This window comes from Girardinichthys multiradiatus, chromosome 24, assembly GCF_021462225.1.
Source record: "Girardinichthys multiradiatus isolate DD_20200921_A chromosome 24, DD_fGirMul_XY1, whole genome shotgun sequence".
In the NCBI taxonomy this organism is placed as follows: domain Eukaryota; kingdom Metazoa; phylum Chordata; class Actinopteri; order Cyprinodontiformes; family Goodeidae; genus Girardinichthys; species Girardinichthys multiradiatus.
In genome coordinates this window covers 2,041,859-2,060,157 of record NC_061816.1, presented here as the reverse complement: position 1 = coordinate 2,060,157, position 18,299 = coordinate 2,041,859, and the positions used below count along the sequence as shown (strand labels likewise).

The window sequence follows — 18,299 nt, the reverse complement described above, 5'->3', positions numbered from 1 at the left end:
AGCATTAAAGCTGCTACCCTGGTGGATGATGGCAGAAGATGATGGCAGCTTTAATGCCAGGGTAGCAGCAGGGTACCAGCAGGGTACCAGGGTAGCAGCAGAGTACCAGCAGGGTACAAGGAGGTGGTCTTGAAGGAGACCACCTCCTGGGTGGCCTCCTGAGTGTAGAGTATGTATGGGGAGTGTGAGTGTACGACGTCCATTGTTGTTTGTCTTTACGTTGTGTGCGTGGGTGTGAGTGTTTTTATGTGTATGTATGAGGGTGGGAACATGTGATCGTGATTGTGTGTGCCTGTTTTTTTGTGTCAGGTTGGGTCTTGGACTGCTCCCTCTCCTGGATCAGTTGTGGGGGCTATTCCCTCCCCGCCACACTACCTGTCGGTGGCTGGTGTCTCTGCCCGCCGGTGTACTTGTGGTTCTCGGTATCTAGGGCTGGGTGCTTTGGTGTGTGCCGGCTCACTCCCGGTGGCTGCTTGCCAGGGCCTGGACCCCTAGGCTCTGTTGGGCCTCTGCTGGGAGGGTGATATGTCCCGGGGACTCGGGTCTCTAGGCTGCATCTGCTCTGGCGTAGACGGCTGCCGGCGGGGCCTCTGAGCTCATCGCTGCAGCTCCCTGGGGCTTCTGCACTGTGGCTGCAGGGTAGTTCCCCTGGGAGACTCTCCCCTGCTCTTTGTGGGGGTTGCGGTAGTCCCAGCGATGGTTCTACTAGGGTTCCTGTGCTCTGGGGCCCCTTTGGATGTCTATTGCTGGTATCTCTTCCGTCTCTGTCCCAGGTCCAGCGGGGCAGATATGTGGCTCCTCACACTCGCTATTGCATTTTGTTTATGGAGAAACCTTGTATACACAAGCGTGCTCACACTCAGACCCACAGGTGTTTAGATTCAGGTGTTAACAGATCACAAATATTTAATATTGAGCCGCATGTACCACTAATTACATTGTCCATTCATAAGAACTGTGCACTTTTCGGTAAAAAAATCTGTTATTAAGTATCTTTCTGCAGGTGTAAAGCAAGCAGGAACTGAGCAGCATGGATCAGTGTGAGGACAGAGAGGACAGAGTCCCTCCCTCTAAAACCACTCTGTGTGGAGAACATGAGGACCAGAGCAAAGTTCAGAGGTCAGATCACCATCTCTAACTGTCCAGGACTCTTCTCCATGTCAGAGCTCAGCTCTCACATCACCAAACCATCTTTATTCACAGGAAACGACCAGAACATGGACCTGGACCTGGGCCTGATCCCAGCTGTGTGTCCTCAAAGAACAACAGGTCAAAGCTTGAAGATCTTGATTTTAGGAAACGATCACAACCAAAACCTGAACCTGAACCTGAATCTGGACCAGAATCTGAAGCAGATTCTGATTCCAGTTGTGAGTCCTTTCACAGTGTTGATTCAAAGATTTTGGAAAATTCCTTTAAATCAAACCAACTCCCAGATGCAAAGAGGTGAGCAGGATCTAAATGTTCTAATTGTTCTAATAAAATGTTTTTGTTTCAACTCACAAGGGGAGATCACCATAACAAACTGACCAGGACTCTCTCCCATATCAGAGCTCTGCTCTCACATCAACAAACCATGTTTATTTACAGAAAACTACCAGAACAAGAACCTGACCCTGGGCCTGATCCCAGCTGTGTGTCCTCAAAGAACAACAGGTCAAAGCTTGAAGATCTTGATTTTAAATCAGATCAACCTCCAGCTGCAAAGAGGTGAGCTCTGTCTAAATGTTTTAACTGTATGAAACTGAACTGATTCAGTTTGAAATGTTTTGATTCCACAATTTTCCACATTTTTCTTCCTATTTATGAAACTGTTTGTTTTTGCTGGAAGCTTTTCCACAAATTCAGTCTCCAGTGAGTTCAGGGTAAACATTGTTGGAGGTGTTTCTAAGTGTCTGTAGTTCACCTGTTGGTCCAGCAGGGGTCAGGCTGATTCCAGCTGAAGACATAATTCAGGTTCACCATTTTAAAGAAATAATCAATGACAAAATAAGTGTGATCCCAGTTCAGACTCTAGTGGATTGTTTTGTTCCTGAATTTTTGCTTCTGATGTTTTTCTCCCTCAGTTTTAATTCATATGTTGAATCAGACGACTTTTAAAGTGAAGAACTAAAGGAGGGCAGATAATACAACATAAATGACCAAATTAACAACCAACCCTTTTTATCTGATCATATTTAACTCGTAGGTTTAAGTGTGAGACTGTAAATAAATAGAAAATGCACAAATGTTTAAGGCAAGTTATTTACTGCTGGTGAATTAATATATTTTTGCATAAATCTAAAATCTAAAATTAAAAATGTTTTTTTTTTTTATAGAAATGAATAATGTTTTCATTGAAAGTAAAGAAATGACTTGTTGCAGCCACCTTCTTACCACACAGCAACATTATTTCTGGACATGAATCCTCCTGTTAGCTCTCTGCAGATGTTGGACAATGTTCATCATGAAGCACACAGATTCATCTCAGGATGTAAACCTCTTACCTACCTTTGGACTTTGTTCTGTCTGATTAACTTGCCTTCATTGTTCTCACACAGACTGTTGCACTGGAATATTTTCATTTCCAGATCAGTTCTTGGCTTAATAACTGTGTCTCCAGCTTCCTGTCAGTCATTGAAACAGAGCAGCTGCAGCCTCTGATCACAGACTTGTATTAGATTTACTGTTCCTTCAGTAGGGTTAGGGTTAGGGATGCTAAAGGTTGGAAAAACTCATTTTTCTAACAAACTATAACAGCAGCTGGAGCTGTGCAGCTTAATGTAAATGAAGGATTTTAAACACATTTTAAGGACAACAGAAAAATCACTGAATGGCTGTTCGTGTTTTTGATGTTTTATTATTGTCGTCTGATTAAATTTTATAATTTCAGTTAAACTGTTGCATGCATTCTTAAAGCTATTGTATATATTTGAATCATTATCATTGTCATAATAATAATTATTATTTTATGTTTGTTTAAAACAGGTTTCTTGAAAATGAGACTCAGTGTCACAATGAGATTTATCTGTATGAATGAAAGTAGAACAAAAAAAATGTATAAAAATAAATAATCTAAAACTAAAAGTAAAAATCAAGACTTTCAATAATTTAATAAAAACAACAACTGTTCAAATATTCTACATCTACTAAAATATTTTACAATGAAGCCGATCAAGAACATTTATTGAAATGAAATTCAAATGTCCACAACTGAACCACTGGTCCACAATCTGCTTCATGTTCCTCTGGATGTTCAGTTTAAAGTTCTTGTAATCAGCAAGTGGAACAACTGAGCATTTAGAGCTCTGAGAAATCAGCCATGTTTCAACACAGTTACCATGACAACTCAGACTCTGCTCAGGTAGGAACTAGAGGGTGACACGGGAGTGGATTTTCTCTCCTGTCCCATCCCGCTCCCACAGAAAAATGTCTTGTCCCATCCCAATCCCAGGCCAGCATAATGAAAAAAATCCTGTCCCGTCCCACTCCTGGTAAATTGACTCCCACTCCTGTGACTCTCCCATTTTAGTTTTCTTCATTTAGTCTTTTGGTAATTTCTTTATTTGAAGGACCAGTTAGGTCCCTGTTTTTAGCTGTAGCAAAGGCCAGTTAAAGTAAAAAGAATAATAATGAAGAAATAATAAAATATCAAACAAGGAAACAGACCATGCCTATCTTAGTTGAATAATCAAAATGTACATAGTTGTATTTTACTTATTTATTAAGTGATCGTTTCCTTTGAACAATGACATCACTTTTATGTTTCAAGTTGCTGAAATGAAAGAAAAATGCACCTAGTAAGAGAACTGTACTTGTTGAACAAAAGGGCAAAAAGGCATTACCTTCATAATTTAGAAACTGTACCTCAATGTTTCACAGCCCTGGTCATCAGGGACCCCCTCCCTGCAGGTCTTAGATGTTTGTCTGCTCCAGAACACCTGATTTAAATTCTGACATGACCTCCAATACAGGCATCAAGAATGGAGGGTCAAACTGGACAAAATTAATACAATAAAATCATCATTAAATAAATAAATGTTGTGAATAAGTGAAGTAAATGTAACATGAAAGAAATGTAACATTAAATGTGCCATTAAATTAAAGGTACCATTTATTTATTTAATACATCATTAGAAACAATAAATGTACCATTATATCATGAAATGGACTATTATGCAATTAAATATGCCACTGAATAATTAAGTATAATTTTAAAGACAACATGACGTAATTAGTGGTACACTTAATATTTAATGATGTATTAAATAAATTGTACATTTAATGGTACATTCCATTTTTTTCTATTTCACAACATATTTATTTAATATCTTCTCTTGATGAATCCTTTCTATACGGAGCCCGCGAGGGGACAAGGGGGGATTTTTTTCGTTTTTGTGTCCCCACGCAATAGACTTTGTGTTATTTCGCAATACTTTGTGGGATAGTTTCCAAACCAGATAACTGCAAAAATGAAACAAACACTCCACCCGTTTTGAGATTTATTGAGTTTTATTTTGAAATCAGCCTTAAATAAAATTATCTTCAATCAGACTAAAAGACAGTTTTTATCCACAAGCTGTCAAACAAACTACTGAACTCTGGACCATAAAACTGCACGAAACCACATTTGTGACACTTTGTTTGCTTATTACTGCTGCATGATGTGTACTTTTTTTTTGTACGCCATTGGTGTTTTTGTTTTTATCGTGATTTGAACGGTTCTTCTTATCCTAAGCATTTCATCGCATTGTTTACTGCGTGTTAACCTGCATATGACAAATAAACCATATCAATCACATATCAGTGTTTGTTTTATGAGCAGTTTATCATCTGTGCTGTTGCTCCAAAATGCCGAACGCAAAAGTATTGCGTGGAGACGCAAAAGTAATAAATTTCCCCATGTCCCCTCACGGGCTTCCGTACCTTACCTCTTAAATCTTTAGAGCACATGCAGCAATTTTGTTGGTCAGATGAGACTTGACACATGTTGGTACTTTTGGTTTGATGAATGAAGAGATGCAGAGCTGATTTAATCCAGAATCTGTCTTACAAGTGTCCCTTAATCACTGGTGAACTTGATTATCACTAAACACGTTTTACAAGCAGCAGACTGCGTGTTAACACCACTACATTCAACTCTCCCGAAGTTCGGTAATATTTGCGACTTTCCTGTAAGCTCTATGAGTTTAATAGATAAGTCCTGACTTCTGACTTTACGTTACAAGTCCAATTTTACCACGTCCAGTTCTCCACCTGCGTTTGCTCCCTCCATCCTGAACGCAGGTGGAAAACATCGATCAGAAGCACTGTTGGCTTGTGGGTCGTGTAGTTCGTTTGACTCGCAGTATAGTATAGGCTTCTTGGAAAAAAACTACACAATGGCGGCGTCGATCCAAGTTTTTTTTTTCTTGACGTTTATAACAAAGTCTCAGTTTTACATTTCCAAAGACAATTGATCCTAGTTTATTTTCCCTCCTATTGGTTAGCTCCCGCTCCCGTCTGCTCCCGATCATGGGAATCCCGTGACCCGTGGGACTCCCGAAAAAATGTCAGCCTCTAGTAGGAACTTCCCCTCTGGGGACAGCTGTCCCTGAATGGGAAAAGACACGTAGCTTTTGGAGCAGGACACCACATGGACCTTCGTCTTTGTCTGTTTGTTCTACAGAATGTGAGCTAATGCTTCCTGGTTCCTCCACAGAGTGGACCAGCAGAACTCAGAGGTTCCCAGTGGTACGTCTGCCCAGCAGCATCAAACACAGCTGGACTCCATATTTATGGTCTGTACATGTACAACAACTACTTATCCATCGGTTCTGTTCACAGTCATCTCCATGCTGCACTTTGTAGACCAGAGGACTGTCAGTCTGTCCAACATGGACCTGATGTTTGGCTCCATGATCTCAGTCTGATGTGTCCTTCATATATTGTTCTGTTCCAGCTGCTGGAGGACAACATTGTTACTTTTGTGAAGAATGAGCTGAAGAAGATCCAGAAGGTTCTGAGTCCAGATTACCCAGAAGGCTTAGAGAGTCAGTGGGGGGATGAAGAGGTGCTGGAAGGTGAGGATGAAGAGAAGAGGAGGAGCAACAGAGAGGCTTTTGTGAAGATCACACTGAACTTCCTGAAGAAGATGAAGCAGGAGGAGCTGGCTGAACGTCTGCAGAGCAGTAAGAGGATTTATATAAAGACTGTATATAACATTACATTTTGGATTCAACTTTATTTATTTAAATTGGTATAGAAAATGATGTAAAATATTTTAACTTCCTTTGCAATTCAGATCATTTTGCTACAGTTTGTCATTGTAAACTTAAATCTGGTCTGAAGAAGAGGTTCCAGTGTGTGTTTGAGGGGATCGCTAAAGCAGGAAGTCCAACCCTTCTGAACCAGATCTACACAGAGCTCTACATCACAGAGGGAGGGACTGGAGAGGTCAATGATGAACATGAGGTCAGACAGATTGAAGCAGCATCCAGGAAACCACACAGACCAGAAACAACCATCAGACAAGAAGACATCTTTAAAGTCCCACCTGGAAGAGATCAACCAATCAGAACAGTGATGACAAAGGGAGTGGCTGGCATTGGGAAAACAGTCTTAACCCAGAAGTTCACTCTGGACTGGGCTGAAGACAAAGCCCACCAGAACATCCAGTTCATATTTCCATTCACCTTCAGAGAGCTGAATGTGCTGAAAGAGAAAAAGTTCAGCTTGGTGGACCTTGTTCATCACTTCTTTACTGAAACCAAAGAAATCTGCAGCTTTGAACACTTCCAGGTTCTGTTCATCTTCGATGGTCTGGATGAGAGTCGACTTCCTCTGGACTTCCACAACAAGGAGATCCTGACTGATGTTACAGAGTCCACCTCAGTGGATGTTCTGCTGACAAACCTCATCAGGGGGAAACTGCTTCCCTCTGCTCTCCTCTGGATAACCACACGACCTGCAGCAGCCAATCAGATCCCTCCTGAGTGTGTTGGCATGGTGACAGAGGTCAGAGGGTTCACTGACCCACAGAAGGAGGAGTACTTCAGGAAGAGATTCAGAGATGAGGAGCAGGCCAGCAGGATCATCTCCCACATGAAGACATCAAGAAGCCTCCACATCATGTGCCACATCCCAGTCTTCTGCTGGATCACTGCTACGGTTCTGGAGGATGTGTTGGAGACCAGAGAGGGAGGAGAGCTGCCCAACACCCTGACTGAGATGTTCATCCACTTCCTGGTGGTTCAGACCAAAGTGAAGAAGGTCAAGTATGATGGAGGATCTGAGACAGATCCACACTGGAGTCCAGAGAGCAGGAAGATGATTGAGTCTCTGGGAAAACTGTCTTTTGATCAGCTGCAGAAAGGAAACCTGATCTTCTATGAATCAGACCTGACAGAATGTTGCATCGATATCAGAGCAGCCTCAGTTTACTCAGGAGTGTTCACACAGATCTTTAGAGAGGAGAGAGGGCAGTACCAGGACAAGGTGTTCTGCTTTGTCCATCTGAGTGTTCAGGAGTTTCTGGCTGCTCTTCATGTCCATCTGACCTTCATCAACACTGGTGTCAATCTGATGGAAGAAAAACAAAACATTTCTGCTTGGTCTAAATTGTTTAAGAAACTAAATCTAACAAGTCTCCATCAGAGTGCTGTGGACAAGGCCTTACAGAGTCCAAATGGACACCTGGACTTGTTCCTCCGCTTCCTCCTGGGTCTTTCAGTGGAGACCAATCAGACTCTCCTGCAAGGTCTGCTGACAAAGACAGGAAGTAGCTCACAGACCAATGAGGGAACAGTTCAGTACATCAAGGAGAAGATCAATGAGAATCTGTCTGCAGAGAAAAGCATCAACCTGTTCCACTGTCTGAATGAACTGAATGATCGTTCTCTGGTCCAGGAGATCCAACAGTCTCTGAGTTCAGGAAGTCTCTCCACAGATAAACTGTCTCCTGCTCAGTGGTCAGCTCTGGTCTTCATCTTACTGACATCAGGAGAAGATTCAAAAAAGGTTCTGTAAGTACCGACAGAATTTGGGTTTTGACACCAGGAGCTAAAACCAGGAAACAGTAACTATTATCCTGGATGTAAGTATAGAGAAAGTATAAATGTTAATATTTGATTAAAAGTACTCACCTTCAGCAATCTGTCAGTTCTCTCAAAATGTATTTAATGAAAATAAACACTTGTCAAGTTGTTTCAGAAACTATTTAACATTTTTACTCAACAAGACCCGACTGACACTTATAATCTGGTTCCATAATGGTTAAATAAATTTTTTTGTTTTCACTTTCAGCTTCTTCATACCAATAATCATTTACTATAGGTTTATATTTATTTAGTATTTTTCCATGTTTTGTCATGAGAACCTAAATTTATTTTTCAAATGAAAAAAACAAGATTTTTAACATCTTCCAGCCTTTAAACTGAGATGAAAAATTAGAATACAACAAAATGGTGCAGTTTGGGCACAAAGGTCCCTCTAAGGTTAAACAGGCTTATATTATTATAGGACTGGAGTTAAATGTCACAGCATAAACTTCCTGCTCCAGAGGCAACATGTTTCCTGAAATCAGTGACTAGAATTTAAAATAACAGAGTATTTATTACTGCTTGATGCTGATCATTAATATTCATATTTCTGGTTGCTGTTCTGATACTTTAATATTTTTCCCTTTCTTATTAACTTTGATCTCTGTCTCTTCAGACTGAAGAACTGTAACCTCTCACAGAGAAGCAGTGAAGTTCTGGCCTCAGTTCTCAGCTCCCAGTCCTCTGATGTGAGAGAGATGGACCTGAGTGACACCAACCTGCAGGATTCTGGAGTGGAGCTGCTGTCTTCTGGACTGATGAGTCCACACTGCAAGCTGGAAACTCTCAGGTCAGGACATTTTTAATGTCATTAAAAACAAATTCAGCCTTGTTTTATACCTGCCTACATGCAGAATGTTTATGTGATAATGGCAGAGTAACTGAAGAAATTATGGATGACAGATCATTGGTTTGGCTTAATGATGGTCAGAGAACATTACCTAATATAAACAATGGTACAGTTTCATGCCTTGATCTTATATTGGTATCTGACTCTATTGTAAATTCATGTGAGGGTAGAGACTACATTAGGGAGTGATTAATGTGCCTTTAAAAAGTGACACCAAAACAAAACAGAAAGGACTCCCAGCTATCACTAAACTCTTCTATTCAGGAACATTAAGGTTTCTCATGCAGTTACAGAGGAGAAAGAAATATGGACCAACCCACAATCTTTATGTCAGTGTACCATCTGTCAACAGTAATAAGCTTCTCTGTACTGAACTAAATTCCTCACCTGAAACAAAAAGCTGAGAAATAGCTCAGGTCCAAATGGCTAGCTGTTACATTCAATCAGCCCAAACTCTGTATATCTCCTAAAATGCAAGTTGGAGAAATGTAAGTGATTAGATGGGATTTACCCAACAGCTGCTCATGCTGCATTCAGGAATAGCTGGGATTCTAGGCTGTCAAATTATCAGAACTCCAAAAAGATTTAAATATGTTTTATTCTCAAATATGGACAATGTAGGCCCCTTGAAACATGGGAAGGGTGGAGTGTTCGTGTCTATCCACTAGATGTAAGCAAAATATATAAGCAGGAATAGTCCAGTTGGGACATGATTTGGTGCAAATGAAGACCATCAATGGGCATAAGTGGCGACATCAAGCTGGTGATTAGGCAGTTGCTGACGTATCTAGAGAAAGTCAGCGGGCACAAAGGTCTCAACGCTCCCTGAGTGGAATTAAAAACATATACATGCCATGATACAACCATCACTGTGCTTCAAAGTTAGGATAGTGGTGTTGGGATTGCAGATGTTTGAACAGAAACAGTAAATGTGGCACCTTCAGGAATCTGGAAGTTGTATCCAAGGTTCAAACAGATTAGTGAAGTTCCAGAATTAATTTCCTGAAATCTTGGCAGACTTTCATTTTTAATGATGTCACACAAGGGAGAAGTGTTTTGGGATATCTTGATATATATCTTGAGATGTTCCTCCATTTAAGAGTTGAGCATTACCCAATCAGAAGCTCACAGAGCCATGTAATTATAATCATCATCTAGCCATTACTAATTTGTTTCTAGGCATAGTACTCCTATGTAAACTTCTGACTGCGAAAAAAAGTAGTCAAACATTCACAGTTTTATCTGACATTTATTGTGTTGTTCTGACCCAGCTCAGAAGCCTCAACAGAAAGGAAGACCCACCATGTAGAAGAGTTCTTAATAGAAATGTATTCAACACAAACTAAGGTTAAAATCAAAGTTTCTATAATGAAGTGTGAAAGTCAGTGAAATCAGTGGTGTACGGTGAGAATGAGTGGAGAATGTACAGTACAGACCAAAAGCTTGGACACACCTCATTGAAAGAGTTTTCTTTATTTTCATGGGTATTGTAGCTTCACACTGAAGGCATCAAAACTATGAATTAACACATGTGGTATTATATACTGAACAAAAAAGTGTGAAACAACTGAAAATATGTCTTATATTCTAGGTTCTTCAAAGTAGCCACCTTTTGCTTTGATTACTGCGCCGCACACTCTTGGCATTCTGTTGATGAGCTTCAAGAGGTAGTAACCTGAAATGGTTTTCCAACAGTCTTGAAGGAGTTCCCAGAGATGCTTAGCACTTGTTGGCCCTTTTGCCTTCACTCTGTGGTCCAGCTCACCCTAAACCATTTCGATTGGGTTCAGGTCCGGTGACTGTGGAGGCCAGGTCATCTGGTGCAGCACCCCATCACTCTCCTTCTTGGTCAAATAGCTCTTAAACAGCCTGGAGATGTGTTTGGGGTCATTGTTGTTGGACCACTTGTTTTGCTGAGTATTGGATTATCTGCACGTTGTTGGACGTCACTGTGCCCCTCCAATGGCATCGGCCATTTTGTACCCAGGACAGCCCGCTCCTACATATCCCATCGAGCATTGCGACTGATATGACTGGGCGTCCCCAGTCTGATGTCACAGGGTGCTATATAGGAAGCGCCCATGTTTGAAAAGCCGCCTTCTGCTGGAAACCGATCTGGTGATTGAAGCGCGTCACTTTAAGAGAAGAACTCTGTGAAGAGTTTCATTCATTCTCTCTCGTTGGACAACGAACCATTCATAACTGAAGTCTGTGGACTAAGAAGGCCAGAGATTTCACTTTGCCGATCGAAGACGTGAGTTAACACATAACTGGAGACACGGAGCTTCGGAGAGACGAACAGCTACCGTGTTTCATTTTCAAGTCGACTTTGATGGTCAGATCATATTTTTCCTTTTTGTCAAGAAGACCAAAGGACAAAGACTGACTGTTCCCCTGAAGTTAATTGTGGACGCACAATTAACTTAACCCCTCTTTTCCTCTCTCGAATTCCCTCACTCGGAAGAAGACGACACAAGTAAAACCCATTTCTTTTTTTTATTTCTTTATTAGAAGGCCTGGGCAGGGTCAGAGGTTGTAGAAGCGATCAGAATCGCTGGTTAGGATCTCATGTGTTCTGAATAATATGTGCATGTAACCTTGCTTGTTGAAACTTTGATGTGTTATGTAATATCGGGATCCGCCGTGTTCCCCAGAGCTGTTTGTGTTTACTATCTGAACGCGGGTGCGTTGCAAGACTGGACTGTTAAAACGACCTCATGGTAAAATTCTCCATTTTACCTTTGTCTTCAATCTCACTGTGCTAACTTGCCGCCAAAAGTTATCAATCCTTTGTGGTCAGGAGTTAGGGGGGAAGTTTTATGATCAGAAGATCATAAAAGACACTCTAAGCTGCACTCCAAACCCCCACCAGTCATCACCACACCCCCCTTTCATATCCTCTCCCTTCATCTGTAGTGCCATAAACTGTTGGTTGACTCAATACATACCCACTACCGTTTGTTGATTTTGCTTATTTAGATGTGTTACCCCTGTGTTTGTAGAATTTTGCACGTTGAGTAGGTGGAAATTAATAAATATTCACATAGATAAAGAGAGAGCGTTTGGTGTTTCATTGTGTGCAAAAAGTGATGTGTCAGTCAAAATAAGGTTCAAGTTCCACACGTTTCGGCAGAAACGGTCGATTAAACAGGGACATCTCCGGCAATAGTTATTAACTATTACGGAGTATTTAACGGTTGTAATTGTCAGAGGCGTTGAGCCACAATTACAACACTAGAAACATCTCTGGTCTCGATTCGTAAATGAGGATTTTTGGTTAAGAAATTGATTTTGTCAGATTATGATTGGTAATTATAATTATTGATAAAATTATTCAATCAATAATCATACTCCCAACATTGTCCTGTTGAAAAATAAATGATGGTCCAACTAAACGCAAACCGGATGGAATAGCATGCCGCTGCAAGATGCTGTGGTTCAGTATACCTTCAATTTTGAATAAATCCCCAACAGTGTCACCAGCAAAGCACCCCCATATCATCACACCTCCTCCTCCATGCTTCACGGTGGGAACCAGGCATGTAGAGTCCATCTGTTCACCTCTTCTGCACCGCACAAAGACACGGTGGTTGGAACCAAAGATCTCAAACTTGGACTCATCAGACCAAAGCACAGATTTCCACTGGTCTAATGTCCATTCCTTGTGTTCTTTAGCCCAAACTAGTCTCTTCTGCTTGTTGCCTGTCCTCAGCAGTGGTTTCCTAGCAGCTATTTTACCATGAAGGCCTGATTCACACAGTCTCCTCTTAACAGTTGTTCTAGAGATGTATCTGCTGCTAGAACTCTGTGTGGCATTGACCTGTTCTCTAATCTGAGCTGCTGTTAACCTGCGATTTCTGAGGCTGGTGACTCGGATGAACTTATCGTCTGCAGCAGAGGTGACTCTTGGTCTTCCTTTCCTGGGGCGGTCCTCATGTGAGCCAGTTTCTTTGTAGTGCTTGATGGTTTTTGCAACTGCACTTGCGGACACTTTCAAAGTTTTCCCAATTGTTCGGACTGACTGAACTTAATTTCTTAAAGTAATGATGGCCACTCGTTTTTCTTTACTTAGCTGATTTTTTCTTGCCATAATACAAATTCTAAGAGTCTATTCAGTAGGACTATCAGCTGTGTACTGTATCCACCTCCTGCACAACACAACTGATGGTCCCAACCCCATTTATAAGGCTTCAAATCCCACTTATTAACCTGACAGGGCACACCTGTGAAGTGAAAACCATTCCAGATGACTAACTCTTGAAGCTCATCAACAGAATGCCAAGAGTGTGCGGAGCAGTAATCAAAGCAAAAGGTGGCTACTTTGAAGAACCTAGAATATAAGACATATTTTCAGTTGTTTCACATTTTTTGTTCAGTATATAAGTCCACATGTGTTAATTCATAGTTTTGATGCCTTCAGTGTGAAGCTACAATATTCATAGTCATGAAAATAAAGAAAACTCTTTGGATGAGAAGGTGTGTCCAAACTTTTGGTCTGTACTGTATGTGTCAGTGTTGTAATGTGCAGCACAATATTCTACAAAGAAGAAGGCAGCAGCATACCTGTGAAGGAGGGTGGAGACTAGTTAGTTGGCAGTCAGGGTTTAAAACTAAGGACCTTACCAGGTCCTCGGTGTCCCATATCAGTAATGCCCAACCTCACCACAAGGGTCCTGCAGGGGTCGTAACAGTGGAACATTAATACCGACCCAATATAGAGTTTCTATTTTTATCTGAACAAACTTTGATCATCCTGACTGTTCATGGATTGAGACAAAGTTTTTATGTCTAAATAACATCTGTTTGTTCTTCTTCTGACTTGTTTCATTTTGTCTCTCAGACTTAGATCCTGTAACCTCTCAGGGAGAACTTGTGAAGTTCTGTCATCAGTTCTTAGCTCCCAGTCCTGCTGTCTGAGAGATGTTGACCTGCAGAACAACGACCTACAAGATTCAGGGGAGACGTTGCCATCTGGCTCAGACTGTACACTGGAAATATTCAGGTGAATATTCATCAAACTGGTTCTTCGGGGTTTTAATGAGGAACAGTATTCTCTGTTTCACAAATTAAAATGGTTTAAATGCTAAGTTGACGATTTTCTGGTAAATCCTTCTGAGTCGTTAGTTTCTCAGCTGGAACAGACAGCAGTTAGTTCATCATCTGTTTCATTGTCTTATTTAGAATCATGTGGGACCAAGATCAAACGCTGTCCTGGTCCCTCTGACCCGACTCTGGTTTTATGGAACGTCTCTTTAAGTTCACTTTTCTAACCAAACACTTTAGTTCTGACTACTTACAGAACATTGACTCTTTTGGACCTTATAGAACCATCTACTCACCAATTCCTGGAGAGTCTGTAGACTCAAGATGGCCTCCAGAGATACACCTCACTTCAAAGAACAAAGCAGGAGGACACAAATAGTGACAAAGCAAAGTTAGGAGAACCTGCTGGAGGCAGAACCGGACCCAGTGAACAAACACACCATGATCCAGTTCCCAGTTGATGATGGTTGCTGGTTCCCCAATTTCTGGACTTCAAACTGGATCATCTGTGTCCAGAGTAAAGTTACAGCAGAACATCAGAGATTTTAACCTTGTCTGCTTCTTTGAGACATGGAGAACCTCAGTGATTCTGGACCTCTCCATGATACGGTCCAATTGTTTTACCCTGCACTGGGTGGACAGAACAGCAAAGGCAGGAACATTACCAGGTGGTGGAGTGTGTCTCATATCTAATAACAGATGGTTTGATGATGAGAACATCAGGACTTTCCCATTCGGATTTAGCACATCTGGAGCATTTGTCCATCAGTTGACCTGCTCTGACCATCCTTCTGGATCAGAAGTTTCCATCAGTAACTAACACAGCTGTCTATATTCCACCTCAGGCAGATAAAGATCTAGCTTTGACTGCAGTACATGATGAGCTCAGTGAAGATCAGAACAGTCACCTGGATGCTGCTCCTATCATAGCAGAGGACTTTAATAGTTCAAGTCTCAGACAGGTCAGGACTCTTTGATGAAGATCTTTGAGCAGATGAAGCTGCTGCAGCTCATCTTGTCCAGGAAGCAGAGCTGATAGATGCTGAAGAACCTGCTTGATTGTCTCTCATATCATCAATCAGCTTCAGTCTCAGTGTGGATGTTGGACTAAATAAACCTTGATGATGTGAGTGTTCTTCAAACTGGAGATGAAGAACCAGACTGGATGGTGTCCTCCTCCTGCCTGATTCAAAAAGATGAAATGAAAAGAATGAGTTCAAACTGGGCTGAAACATGACAACTACAGGACAGAACTTTAGAGACGCTCCATTCAAATGGATGAGTCCAAATGTTGGACAGTTGTCTTCTGAGTGAAGAAGAACCGAGCCATGTAATGTCTGCTGTGGCAGAACCTTCAGTAATGAGACAGGAAAAGCCAGCTTGGTTGATCTGGACTCTTTAATGTAAAAAGTAGGAAATGAAGAGAATTGGGTCCAGAGGCCCGGCTGACTGCGGCTTGGCTGACCCAGACATGATCCAAGGTTCCTCAGTCATGAGCAGCTTTATACAGCATAGTTCATTGTTAGCAACTGACAGACAGTACAGGCTGCGTCATGTTGTCTTGGTTGATTCTGCTCTATCAGTCTGGTTCCTCCCACAATGGACCAGACAACGTATGCAGCAGGTCACAGAGTCCAAATGACCCAGATCCAGTTCTTCCAGCAGCAGAGTGGAATTTGATCTGATCTATTACAATGTCCATGTTTGCTGCTGAAAGAGACTGATGGTCTGACCCTCCTCCTCCTTTCAGGAAGCCTGCTGAAGTCGGATTGTTGAAAGCAGATCTAAGTATGTGTAAGTGTGTTTTTCATTTGATTCATGACAACAAAGCAGCTCACATTCAACCATCTTCAAACTGTCCATCACTCATTCAGGAGTCATCATCAAAGTGTCAATAAATGATCAATAACTGCAGCTGGATTGTGTTTGTTCTCTCCATCAGATTCCTGTCAGCTCACAATCGACACAAACACAGTGAACAGAAAACTCAAACTGTCTGAAGACAACAGGAAGGTGACACATGTGAAGAAGCTTCAGTCATATCTTGATCATCCAGACAGATTTGATTATTGGCCTCAGCTGCTGTGTAGCAATGATCTGACTGGTCGCTGTTACTGGGAGGTTGAGTGGAGAGGAGATGTTGATATATCAGTGAGTTACAGAAGAATCAGGAGGAAAGGAGACAGTTATGAATGTTTGTTTGGATTAAATGATCAGTCCTGGAGTTTGATCTGCTCTAAAGGTGGTTACTATGTCTGGCACAATAATAGAGAAACATTCATCCACTCCTCCTCCATCTCTAACAGAGTAGCAGTGTATGTGGACTGTCCTGCTGGCATTCTGTCCTTCTACAGAGTCTCCTCTGACTCATTGATCCACCTCCACACCTTCAACACCACATTCACTAAAGCTATTTATCCTGGATTCTGGATCAGGCCTGACTCCTCAGTGTTTCTGTGTTGAGTCTAAAGAGTCTCCTACTGTCAGAGAAACACTCTCACTGTTGAACAGATAGTTCAGTCTCTACATGTCTGTCTCTTTCACTCAGAAACATTTTCACATTCAGTCGATTTCTTTCTGAAACTCTTGGAAAAGATTCCTTGTACACTTCGTCTTCTTCCAGTCCTTTAAAGATGGAAGCTGGGATTATTCCAGGATCCAAAGGTTTGGTTCTGTTTCCAGTCAAAGCTTCATTTAGGGTTTTTCCTCCAATGTGCTTCCAGTGCTATACCAAGACTGCTGCTGGAGTTGGTTCTTTACTGGTTCTTTACGTCTCTTCCAGTAAATGTTTGATCCTGGCTCTTAATATCTCCATCAGAAGAAGTTTTAACATTTCTATCTCCAATCTTTTCTGCCATCTTTCTTGTTTGTGTCACTAATGTAGTTTTTCTTAATTTGATCTGAACAGTTTTGTACTTTAGTCCCAGATAAACAGGCTGCCTCCTCATGATCTGTGGGCTGTGAAGCTCAGGGTTTCTGGAACTGATTTGTGATGAAAAATGATGACGTGAGTGGAGCTGCTGTTTTAACTGCCCAGGTGGTTGTTCAGTTCCTTACTGTTAGTATCTGCTATGTTTTAATGAGTCAGATCAGTTCACAATATGACTTCTGATGAGACTGTTCCTAAAAGAAGAATCATTCCAGACTATCTGTGGCGTAATTGTAGATAATGGAAATGTAAATATTGGAGAATAAACCAATATTTGCTACCAGTTTTCTGAGTGTTATTTTACAGAACATCAAAATTCGTCTAAAAGGTAAAAAAAAGTGATGCACTCAGTCTCCTACAAATACTCATTTGGCGTTTAGTTCTAAGAGTGGAGGAGGGTGTGTCTGTCCCAGCAGTCATATCAGGAGAAGGGGCAAGATGTGGGGCCGTCCAGGTCAGGAGCCGGTGAGTCAAGGACAACAGCTACCTTGACCCGGTCCCACATTGATGATTGACATAAAAGACAACCATAGTGTTATCTGACATAACCAGGACATGTGTGCCCTGTAATCCAGGAAGGAAGCTCTTGAGTGACAGGTAGACAGCAGCAAATCCACGACATTGATGTGCTCCCTGTCCTGCCAGGGGAACCACGTCCCTTGCGCCATCTAGCCTTGCCAGGTTGCACCGCAACCCGTAGAAGATGCATCCGTCTATACGACCTCTCTCCAACATGAGATGGATCCCTGCTGTCATGTACATCCTATTCCTCTACAAGGACAGGGACTGGAGGCACTGAGGCGAAACCCAAAGCCTCCTGAGTCTGTGAGCACAAAGTGTGGGATCCAGACGCAAGCCAGTCAATCACATCTGAAGGGGACGCAGTGACAGCAGCCCCAGGGGCAATATACTTGAAGCACGTGGAGGATGCCCAGAAGGTGCAGATACAGTAAAAAGGGCAGCACCCTGTCGCGTTGGAACTCTGGCACTACGTTCAAAATAGCACTGACCCACTGAGGCGAAGGGCAAGCCGTCATTGAGACAAAGTTCAGGTCAATGTCCAGGAAAATAGTCTCCTGAGTGTGCATGAGACTGCTCTTCCCCATGTTCACCCGAAGGCAAAGGCGATCCATGTGATCGAACACTGTCCGCATGTCCTCCTCTGAAATGCAGAACTATTCGGAGAAACCGCCAGTGAGGCAGAGCAATGGGGACATGAAAATATGCACTTGTCAGGTCGGTGGACGCAAACCAGTCACCCGGGGATATTGCCTGCAATATCTGACTTCCTTGGGGGTCAGCATGCGAAACAGCACGACCTAAGTAAACATTTAGGCCCATGAGATCCAGGTCTGGACGCAGATCCCAAGTGCTTTTCGGGACAAGAAAATAAGTGGAATAAGAACTCCTTGGATCCCAC

General features: G+C 42.0%; 4 protein-coding genes across 9 annotated transcripts in view; 2 read left to right on the top strand and 2 right to left on the bottom strand.

Annotated features, from left to right (window-relative positions):
• Positions 1-18,299, bottom strand: part of LOC124861391 (NACHT, LRR and PYD domains-containing protein 3-like) — a 923,911-nt gene that overhangs the window by 240,546 nt on the left and 665,066 nt on the right. The gene's annotated exons all lie outside the window — the stretch shown is intronic.
• The window catches only part of LOC124861426 (gastrula zinc finger protein XlCGF57.1-like), a 1,067,819-nt gene that overhangs the window by 776,265 nt on the left and 273,255 nt on the right, over positions 1-18,299 (top strand). The gene's annotated exons all lie outside the window — the stretch shown is intronic.
• Positions 1-18,299, bottom strand: part of LOC124861475 — a 337,361-nt gene that overhangs the window by 69,226 nt on the left and 249,836 nt on the right. The window lies entirely within an intron of this gene.
• LOC124861419 (NLR family CARD domain-containing protein 3-like) lies at positions 5,792-17,068 on the top strand. The gene is made up of 6 exons (XM_047355174.1): positions 5,792-6,149; positions 6,263-7,982; positions 8,674-8,847; positions 13,748-13,909; positions 15,701-15,744; positions 15,893-17,068. The coding sequence occupies exons 1-6, from the start codon at positions 5,891-5,893 to the stop codon at positions 16,411-16,413; spliced, it is 2,880 nt and encodes a 959-aa protein (XP_047211130.1). The 5' UTR covers positions 5,792-5,890; the 3' UTR covers positions 16,414-17,068.